Here is an 11,544-nt window from a genome sequence, read left to right as displayed (position 1 = left end):
GCAAACTTTTAAAGTGAAAATCATCATCTCCCTTGTAACACTGACCGTATACTCGGTTCTTATTATATATCTATTCCTTTACTTTCTTATCCCTTCTGCTTTTATAGCAGAAGAGTTTAGGTGGCCTCATGACTTACGCAGGCTCACAAGACCAGTGTATGTCAGAATTGTGTAGAACTAAGTGTTCTGGCCCTTGTTTAGGGCAAGAAAACAGTAAAGTCACCAAGAGTAGTATTTTTAATTTCCAAATTACTGTGTTGTATTTCATTTCCCTTGCCTATTTTGTTTTAATTTTAGGCCACTGAGAGGTATGATATATTTGATCCAAGACAGTCCATTTCAGTCCAGGAATCTACAGTGGTGACAAGGACATGGGACTCCTCCTGCCAGATTCCAAATGGGTCAAGACAATTGACATCCTGGCTGACAACGGTGAAAAAGAACCTTGGATTATTTTATTTTATTTTTGTGGAACACCACAATCCCAAATCCATAGGACACATCAGGTAACCTAACCTCTCTTATCATTTGAGAAAAATTAGAGATTTTTCTTTCAAAATCGTAAGCAATCAGAGTACTTTAAATAACCCCTTCCCCCTTAGTAACTTTACTGTTTTGAGAATGAATCACTTAACTTCGGTATGAAGATAATTAAGGAAGCCTCTTTTTTTTTTTTTTTTTTTTTTAAGCTTTTCAGATGTATTTATGGATTCCTAAGATAGGTTTAGGTATTTCATTGCAAAACATTCTTTTAGGAATAGAACTCTGGAATTTTCCGTATAGAAAAAACAAGGTCTACTGGATTTTTCCCTTCTCAATATTTAATTATGAAATTTTCAGAAGCACAGAGAAGTTGAAAGAATTTTACAGTGAAACCGTTTAACCACCCCTGCATTCCACCATCAGCATTTTATTGTACTTGCTTTAACCTGCATCTGTCCCATCCCTCTACCTGAGCAGTTCATCTTCATTTTTTGGATGCATTTTGAAATAGGTTGTTCTTACCACACCCACACAAATTTAATTATGTGAGGTGATGCATTACTCCTTTCACAATATATATGTGTATCAAATCATCATATTGTACACCTTAGGCTTATGTTGTTATTTATCAGTTATATCTCAATAAGTATAGAAAAAAATAGCAAGTGGTTTGTTTATAAGTTCTGCTTCTCAGGTTCACATATCTCATATGTCCTAAAATGAGAGCTTTATCTGATAAGTTCCTATTTGATATTCAGTATAAAGTTCCCATTGTTGTCTTAAACTCACTGAATATATGAAATATATTGGCTTCTTTTGTATTTGATCTCCTTTGAAGTACTAAAGCATCTGGTAATGTATGTTGTTTGGCCCTGAGTCATGTAAATCAGGAGAGTTTTCAGTGCTTGATTCATAGTGCTGGACAGTTATTAGTGCAAATTCACAACTGTGTTTTGTGTAGAATGTCGCTATTTTTTATTTCCTTTTGGAATTGCAAGTTAATTTAAGAAATTAGAAATTTCAGGAATGCTAAATGAAAGCTCTGAAACTATGACAGGAAGATTTTTTTCCCACGGGATAATACTCATAATATCCCTTCAGATAAAAAGGTTTCTGATGTCAGCCAAGTATATATCTATAACTCTCCATCCATTACCTTTCATCTGGGTAGGACTTATTCCTTAATGTTTCTTATGAACTTTCACAGTGGTGTGCACATCAAAATCACCTCATACCCTTACTATGTCCCTTATCTCATTGTCTTATGATTATTTTAATTTGGATATATTTGCCACTAAACTGTATGCTCTTTGGAAGCAGGAATTTTGCATTTATCTGTGTGTGTTTGACATTATTCCTGGAACTCAAGATACTTAGTCAGTGTTGTGCACTAACTGAATGTAAGGGATATTTCAAATTGAATTAAAATTTTTTCTTGCTTGCTAAGGCTTCAAGTTCCCTGTAGAATTCTAAAATAACCTTTGCTAATGAGGATGTCTGATACTGTTACTATAAAAAATGAAACTGAAACAATGAAGGATTTGGAGGCAGAAGTGAAAGATACAACCGGAGTTGAAAATCTTACCAAATCAGAAAACTATGGGAAGATTCTGGCAGAGAAGAATGAACGTTGTATTGACAACAATATTGATTTGCAGGTAAACAAGATTTTTTCCTCTGGCTACAAGTATTAAATATTCAATACATAATTATTCTTTTCATACAAAACTCACTTTCAGAATTGTGTAAGGGTAAGGTGACCCTTTGCGACATGCCTATCAGCTGCTTTGGGTGGTCACCTGGATTAGCTTGTTGAATCTAGCTCTTTGATTTGCTTGTATCACCTATTTCTTTTTATTCGTATGTGGCCAATATTGTTTTTCTAGTGGCTTTATACTTTTTCATTCCATTTTGCACCTATCAGTGTTGTGAGAGTCCAAAATAACCTAAGATTAGAGGAGATTAGAATAGAGAGATTGAAACTGCAGGAGTTCTGTTGGCACAAACAGCCCTGGGGAAGCAATCGATCAACTGTGACTGAGGGAAAAAAAGAGATTGGTGAAGGAAAAAGGTCACTTGAGGCTTTTGATGCTACACACGTATGATGACCTAGCGCTAACCACTGAGAAGGCTTTTAATTCCAGGCATAGATGAAAATTGATGATGGGCCACAGATTCAAGGTAGGTAAAAATTGTGTCGAGTAGTACTTAACAATGCTTACTTTTAAGTGTTCTTGTTATTTGTTGCTGTACAATGGATAATCACAAAATAAGGGCTTGCAATTTTAAAATAACATTTTCTTTTTTAATATCTCGTGATTTATGTGTCGGGAAATGGAGCAATGGCTTGACTGAGTGAATCTTGTCCATACAAGGCTTCAAAAAAGATCCCTCACTGATATTTAAATGTCAGGTGGCCTGGCCTGAAAGGTCCATAACTGTTTTGCTCACTTATCTGGCTTGTTGGTGGCAATAGCTGGAATGCAGGCTGAGCTGGAACTAGGATCACATACCTGGACTGCCTCCAACACAATTGGCCCAGGCAATCAGGCTCATTATAGGCAGCTCAGGGGTTCCAGAAAGTGTTCCAAGAGCCGAACAATTCTGCAAGCATCCTTGTGACCTAGGCTTGGAAGTCCCAGAATGTCACTTCCACTGTTGTGTTTTGATAACACTTGTTAGTAAAGCCAGCCCAGATTTAAGGGGAGGGGGCATTTGATCCTGTCTCTCAGTAGGAAGGACTTTTAATCTACCATAAGCTGTTAACTTAAAATACTGTCTGATACTTCTGTTTTAGTTAGCCCTATACTGCTAAGTCACTTCAGTTGTGTCAGACTCTTTGTGACCCTATGGACCATAGCCCACCAGGCTCCTCTGTCCATGGGATCCTCCAGGCAAGAATGTTGGAGTGGGTTGCCGTTTCCTTCTCCAGGGGATCGTCCCGACCCAGAGATGGAACCTGTGTCTCTTATGTCTCCTGCGTTGGCAGATGGGTTCTTTACCACTAGTGCCACCAGGGAAGCCCATACACCTGGTAAATAAAAGTGCTGTGTCTTACACTTCTGTTTTAGTTAGCCCTGGAAGTAAAGAACTCTATTTGGGGAGAAAAATACTCTTACCATTCTTTCTACATCGTAAAGACCTTGAAGGCTATGTGCCAAAACGTATACTTTATTCTTTTAGAATAAATTAAGAAGGTTCTTTTAAAGGTGGTTTTATTCTTTCATTCACTCAAAAACTGTATTCTTCATTAAGTGCCAGAAATGTGTTAGAAAATGATATCAACTCATACAGCAGTAAGAAAGCATTTAGATTAAGTATAGTCAGGTGGCTATTATCTAAGAAATTTGGAGGAATAACAGTTTTTCTAGTCATTTTTAGAAATAGCACTTTTTAAAACAAAAAATTGTCATGCCTGCCATCAGTACACCCAGTGATGGCAGAAAGTCAGAATCCTGATTGGATCAGAGAAGATGCTTAAATTCTATTGCATTTGTGATTGAAATGGTAAAAAATATCTTTCTAGTCTCTTTTCTGCACCAAAGGTTCACTCTTCCAGGTCATGCTTCCCAACAGATGATTAACTTGGATTATGGCATACACTGAATTTATTGCAGGTTTGTTTCCAGACCACTGCATTGAAGCAAATACCACATTAAAGTGAGTCACACAGATTTTTCGGTTTCCCAGCACATGTAAAGACACTAGACTGTAGTCTGTTAAGAATGCAGTAGCAGTATGTATAAAAAAAAAGTCAGACCTTAATTAAAAATACCTTCTTGCTAAAAATGCTAACCATCATCTGAACCTTTGACAGATCATAATCTTTTTGCTGTTGGAATGTTTTGCCTTGATGTTGATGGCTATTGACTGATCAGAGTGGTGGTTGACCTTCAGGTCACTAGCAGTTTCTTAAAATAAGGCATTGAAATTTGCTGCATCAATTTACACTTCCTCTCATGTCCAGTTTCTCTGTAGCATGCAATGATGTATTTTACCTTCAGTAGAACTTCTTTCAAAATTGGAGTCAGTCCTCTCAGACTGTTGATGCTTCGTCAGTGAAGTTTATGTAATATTCTGAATCCGTTGTTGTCATTTCTGTAATGTTCACAGCATCTTTACTTGGAGTAGATGCCATCTCAAGAAACCACTTTGCTCACCCGGCACAGGAAGCAACTCCTCATCTGTTAAAGGTTTATAGTGAAATTGCAACAATTAGGCTACATCTTCAGGCCCCACTTGTTTTTTTTTTTTTTAAGGATAGTGTTTTTCGTTGTCTCTCTCTCTCATTTTTTTAAAAATATTTATCTATTTATTTTTGGCTGTGTCAGGTCTTAGTGGTGGCATGCAGGATCTTTGTTGAGCTGCATAGGCTTCTCTCTAGTTGTGGTGTGTGGACTCAGTAGTTCCAGCACATGGGCCTAGTTACCCTGTGGCTGGGATATTAGTTTCCCAACCAGGGATTGAACCCATGTCCCCTGCATTGCAAGGCAGATTCTTAACCACTGGACCTCCAGAAAAGTCCCCAGGCCCCACTTCTAATTCTAGTTCTCTTTCTGTTTCCACTCCATATGCAGTTACTTCCTCCACTGAAGTCTTAAACCCCTTAAAGTCATCCATGAGAGTTGGAATCAAATTCTTCCGAACTTCTATTAATGTTACTATTCTGACCTCTTTCTGTGAATCACCAGTGGCATCTAGAATGGTGAATCTTTCCAGAGGCTTTCTGGGCTTTGCCCAGATCCATCAGAAGAATCACTATCTGTGGCAGCTACCTTACAGAATGTATTTCTTAAGTAATAAGACTTAAGACATTGAAAGAACTTGAAAGTTGAAATTACTTATTGATCCATGGGCTGCAGTGAGGAAGCCCGTGTGTTGTTAACAGGCATAAAAACAATATGAATCTTGTACGTCTCCATCAGAGCTCTTGGTGACCAGGTGTGTTGTCAATGAGCAGTAGTATTCTGAAAGGAATCCTTTTTCTGAGCAGTAGGTCTCAACAATGCATTTAAAATATTCAGTTATACATGTTGTAAATAAATGTGCTATCATCTAGGCTTTGTTGTTCCATTGATAGAGCACAGGCGAAATAGGTCTAATATAATTCTTAAGGGCCCTAGGATTTTCAGAGTGGTAAATGAGCACTGACTTCAACTTACAGTCACCAGCTGTGTTAATCTCTAATAAGAAAATCAGCCTGTTCTTTGAAGATTTGAAGCCCGTCATTGACTTTTCCTCTCTAGCTATGGAAGTCCTTAGATGGTATCTTTTTCCAATAGAAGGCTGTTAGATCTGGGTAACTTGCTGCAGCTTCTACGTGAGCACTTGGTGTTTCATCTTGCATTTTTATACTATGGAGATGGCTTCTTTCCTTAAATTCTGTGAACCAACTTCTGCTGGCTTTAAATTTCTACATCTTCCTCACCTCACTCCACATTCATAGAACTGAAGAGAGTTGGGGCTTTGCTCTAAATTAGGCTTTGGCTTAAGAAAATATTGTTGCTGGTTTGATTTTCTATCCAGACCACTAAAACTTTCTCCGTATCAGCAGTAAGGAAGTTTCACTTTCTTATCATTCATGTTTTCCCCTGAAGTAACACTTTTAATTTCCTTTAAGAACTTTTCCTTTGTAGTCACAACTTGACTAATTGTTTGGCAGACAGGCCTAGCTTTCAGCCTGTCTCAGCTTTCAGCGTACCTTCCTCACTGTGCTTAATTTCTAGCTTTCAGTTTAAACTGAGAAAGATGTGACTCTTACCTTCTCTTCAACACTTAGATGTGAGTGTAGGATTATTTACTGGCCTGATTTCAGCATCGTTGTGTTTCAGGGAATAGGGGTCCCTGGGGAGAGGGAGAGACTGGAAATGACTGTCTGGTTGGCAGAGCAGTCAGAACACACACCACATTTATTGGTTAAGCTTGCCATCTTACGTGGGTGTGGTTTGAGGCACCCCAAAATAATTGCAGTGGTAACATCAGAGGTCACTGATGACAGATCACCATGACAAATAAAATAATAATGACAAAGTTAGAAATATTATGATAATTGCCAAAACATGACAGACATAAAGAGAGCAAACGCTGTTGGAAAAATGGTGCTGCTTGAAGCAGGGTTGCGACAAACCTTCAATTCATAAAGCACAGTATCTGCCAAGCACAGTGAAACGAGGTGTGCTTGTATTACATTTTCTGCCATGTCTCTTGTGTAGCTCTTGGCAGTAAACACAAAAAAGTTCTGATGACCACTATTGAATCATGGCTCAGTGGTTCATACTGCAGGAGAATTTCATGCAGTCCACAAACACTTACTGAAAACATATTCCACGGCAAGGAAATAGTGTAATAAAGAAAAATGGGCCTGGTCTCTCATATCACATTCCATATAGCATGGTTAGGATAAAGACTGGGAAGAGGAACAAAGAGAATATGAGAGTTCGTTTTATGTTAATCCATTGAAATGCTGTATTCCTTGTTTATTCAAATGTTTATTAAGATTTTACTTTTACGTGGATATATTTACTCTGCTTGGAGATTTTGAGGCTCAAGATTCCTCTATGCAAGGTATCTGGCAAGGGGTTTACAGTCGAAATAATGTACACAGAGATTTAAGTAATGGAAATTAGGAATCGAAGTAGATAAAATTAGAGAAAAATTTTATGTTTTAATATAAATAAGTCAACTCTTTTAAGAATGAAAAGGGAATAGTGTCTTGTTTATAAAAAAACCTGTTTTATGTGGTTACCTCTTAATATGGAGTTACCTATTCTGAAATGCCTTTTTTTCTAAGATACTAGTAGACATTTCATCTTCTTTTTCTACCTCTAAGATACTTCCTGAAGGTTTCATTTTAAACAGCAACTATTATTTTTACTCAAATTTATATGTATGTGCTGATTAAAAGTGACTTAGGAAAATGGAAATGTTTTCTTAAGGAAGCAAACATTTCATCTGTTTCCAAGTCTTAATTTCCTGACCATCCCTTTAGTATTTTATTGAGGAAAATTAATTTTTGAGTGAAGGGATGTCATAGTATAAAATTATAAAGAACTCTTATGATATTCTACTATTTGTTAAAGACAGTATTTATACAAACTGTTCTTTTATCCATTTGTTCACTAATATGTGATCCAAACCTAGATGATTCCCTGGTGCCAGAGATTGCACGGATCTATAAAACAGATAAGCACTACTGAGTATCTCGGGAATGGACTCAGAACTGTGCCATGTGATGCTACCTTAAAGTTAGAATAACCTTCATCATAGCTGAAGTAAACTTTAAATTATTGTTCCTTTTTTGATTTTCTCATCTGGGCGCTGTCCTGTCAGGCCTCATCTTTTTTCATTTTATTTTTTGTTTACCTCCATCCATTCATTCATGTGCTCATTTGAGAAGACTTTAGTTCGATCTTCAGAGGATAAATGGTTCTAGAAACTGTAAAGCAGTTACAAGAGGACAGTTGCCCAAGGAGCTTTATTTTTTTTAATGGAGCATGTGTATTACGTGGCCAGTTTCTTCATTCTAACTTGGTTATGAGACTGAAACCATTCCTCACTCTGCTTTATCATGCTGAAGAATCATCTGAGGGGGAGGGAGATGGATGCTGAGTTGTCTCATCAAAGGAAGCAGCATTATTCTAACCGTATCCATCCTTGTTTAAACCGTCCACTGTTAGAGGTTTGAGAGGTTACGTGATATGCTTCATGTTTATAACTGATGTGCTGGAGAATTGGTGTTGAATTTATAGCATCAGCAGTACAGAAAATGTGATGTATTTTATGCCATTAAAGGAATGACCTGTTCTTGTTCTACAGAGAGTGGAAACTGGAAGTCAAACACCCTTTGTATTCTAAAACAGGGTCTCAAACATTTTGTAATTTTTATGTATATATTGTTAGGAGTCTTGGTGCTGTTAGTTAATGTGTCTTCGAATACAGTGTTTAATATAGCACTGAATAAATGATGCCAGTTGTCAGTGGATGAGTAATCAACTAATAGCTCTGTAGTAATTGATTTTTTCTTCAATAAAGCTGCATAAGCCATGATAATAAAACAATAGTATCATCAAGCTGGAGAGAGGCCAGCAGACATTAGACATCTTGAATGTTTCCCAGCAGATATTACCTTAATTAATAGAAAGTTCTTTGACCACTTCTTGTATAAATAATTTCGCTTGTATGACAGTGTTGATTGTTTTTTATTCACTTTTATTAGGGACTATAATCTTTTAAAAATTTTTATGACTACTTTGTTAAGAATTATTTAGAGTTAATTCAAGCAATCTGTCACATTAATCTCAAGAAGTTCACTTTCCCACATAATTGCTATGGAGTTCTGAATTGTTGGTATGGTCCCAAATAATTGTACAGAGTTTTTGATTAGTAATGTTTCTATTGCCACACACGCACTATTCCTATAAATGAATGCAAGTAAAGTAGCAGAACACAAAGTCAGCACACAGAAATCAGTTGCATTTTTATATATTAACAGTGAACAATCTGAAAAGGAAATTGCAAAAGCAATCTGATTTGCAGAGAGATTAAACAGAATAAAATACTTAGGAATTAACTTAATCAAGGGGGTGAAAGATTTGTTCAGTGAAAACTACAAAACATTGCTGAAAGAAATTACAGATGACATAATTAAATTGAAATATATTCATTGTCATGAATTGGAAACATCAGTATTGTTAAAATGTTAATACTGCCCAAAGTGATCTACAAATTAGTGCAGTTCCCATCAAAATCAAATGTCGTTTTTGCAGAAATAGAAAATCCCATTCTAAAGTTCATGTGGGACTTCAAAGGACCTGGAATAGTCAAAACATTCTTGAAAAAGAACAAAATTGGAGGAGTCAGTTCATGACTTCAAAACTTACTACATAGCTACAGTAATCAAAGTAGTCTGGTGCTGGCATAAAGACAGACACATAAGCCAGTGGAATAGACTAGAGAGCCCAGAAATAAATTCTTGCATATATGATCGGATGATTCTTGATAGGAGTGCCAAGGCAATGGAGAAAGGATAGTCTTTTTAAAAATGGTGCTGGGGAAACTAGATGTCCACAGGCAAAAGAATGAGGTTGGACTCTGACCTAAGACCATATATAGAAATTAACACAAAATGAATCAAAGACCTCTAAGAGCTATAAAACTCTTAAAATTCTTAGAAGAAAACACTGGAAGAAAGCTTCGTGACTTGATTTTGGTGATGACTTCTTAGACATAACACCAAAGGGGTGAGCCAAGAGAGCTTTCTCAGTCCCCAGGCCTACCTCTAAGATATCCCACTGCCCAAGATGCCTGTTATAAACTACACACCCCAGGAGGGCAGGGACCATAGTGCCAGAGCTGCTGGACCCATTTATAAAGTCAACAACTTTAAGAAGGGCAAAGGCTGAAGACTGCAAAACCTCAAAAGAGACTGAAGAAGGTATGGGGTGAGACTGCCAAGATTCTGCATCCCAGCACGCTCCCAGGTGATGCCAGTGTTACCCATTGACAGTTCTGTGGGCAGTACGTTGAACAGTGCTGATACAAGAAAACAACTGTTCAGCTGTGGAAGCTACTCTTATCAAATGATTAGTGAAGCCATACGCCCTGCCCTTGGCATCTTCCAGGATCACAGGCCCTGTGTGATGCCCACAGTGAAAACCTACATTGCAGAGAAGACATGCTGATCTTGTCCCCACAAAGTGGGAGGAAAGTTGCTGGAACAGCTCACTTTTACCAGAGAGAGAATGATATTTCTAAGAAAAAAGTTAGTGCTCAGGTCTAGGGCAAGAGTGTTTATTGGTGGCCTCAGGGTTTCCATTTGAAACTAGGCTAGGTTTCCATTTGAAAACTGCACACCTTTGTGAAAGTTACCTTTACCACCACCATCCTTCATGAACCTGAGGGAGAAATACCTAGAGGAACAATGCCCTCTGATGCCATTTCTACCAAAAAGGATCCCGAATTGGCTAGAGGAGCTCAAGGTTATGACCAACCATTTTGGCGTTAGAGTCATAGAACTCAAGAGTCACAACTCAAAATTGAGCCCCACAAACCCGTTTTTCAGAAACTTATTTCAATGAATTGCCAGTGTCACCTGGAGATCCAGCGGCACAGGCAGGACTCAACCCTAGCCCTCTACCTTTGTGTACTTCTGGAGCACCATGCTGCCCCTTCATGACCTTTCCCAACCTTGTTTGGGCCCAGCTCACCTAAAACTAGCATCTGTGTTTCAGTGCATTTTACACTCAGACTTTTTGAGTCTTGTACAAGTTTCAACATTTGCTGAAATGAGGACACTCCAAGGGGCCACCCTTGGAGTGGGAACTTGCTTTTAATTCTGTGAAACTTGACTGATGAGAGCCAGATAAGACACCAGGTTGATCTTCAGTTGGTTGGATTTGAAAGGGTTAAGTAAAGTGTTTACCCACACACACACAGATAAACCACCAGTTGTTTCAGGAAGATGCTCAGTGTCTTTATCAAGCTGGTAAGGGGTGAAGACTCGGGACATGTGAATCTTACTTTATCTTGATTCATGCCACAGGAAGCTTTCTTTAGCTGAAAGCTATTGTGGAGACTTATTCCAGGATGGCTAATGGAGATCTGTTAAGCAGTATATCAGCCATGAGTTTTCCAGAAATGTCGAAAGTGTTTTGAAGACCATCTTGCAGTTTGCCCCAAGCCACCCAACTTTCTTTGCTGAGAGGTTGTACTATTCTGTGAAAGATGCTGGCACAAACAACTTCATGCTGGTCAGGATTGTGGTTCCTTGAAGTGATATTGATCATATAACATGTATTGGGTTGGCCAAAAACTTGGTTTAGGTTTATGCGTATGTTATAGAAATGCCCTAAGGAACTTTTTGCCCGCCCCAGTAGAACAGATGTTCAGTCAAATGTATCAGAAGACTCTGGACCCAGTAGTTTCAAATGACATGAGAGAAGACCATCAAAGGCTACTTCTGACCGTTGTGGGCCAGTAAGAGGGATCTTTTCAATGAAGCCATTCACATGTGGGTATTGCCTTGACTCCAGTGTTATTTTTTCTCTATGTACAATCAGTGTA

General features: G+C 38.0%; 1 protein-coding gene across 26 annotated transcripts in view; it reads left to right on the top strand.

The window, feature by feature from the left end:
• R3HDM1 (R3H domain containing 1) overlaps positions 1-11,544 on the top strand; it is a 162,786-nt gene that overhangs the window by 66,770 nt on the left and 84,472 nt on the right. For all 26 annotated transcript variants that reach the window (XM_060410088.1, XM_060410087.1, XM_060410080.1 and 23 more), the window contains exons 2-3: positions 298-506; positions 1,931-2,141. In XM_060410088.1, coding sequence (XP_060266071.1) covers positions 1,971-2,141 — 171 coding nt within the window. In that variant the 5' untranslated portion in view covers positions 298-506; positions 1,931-1,970. The remainder of the gene's footprint in view (positions 1-297; positions 507-1,930; positions 2,142-11,544) is intronic.

The sequence above is a fragment of the Ovis aries genome, chromosome 2 (assembly GCF_016772045.2).
Source record: "Ovis aries strain OAR_USU_Benz2616 breed Rambouillet chromosome 2, ARS-UI_Ramb_v3.0, whole genome shotgun sequence".
NCBI classification, from domain to species: Eukaryota; Metazoa; Chordata; class Mammalia; order Artiodactyla; family Bovidae; genus Ovis; species Ovis aries.
Note: the sequence above shows the minus strand (reverse complement) of the source record. Positions and strands in the feature narration are given on the sequence as shown.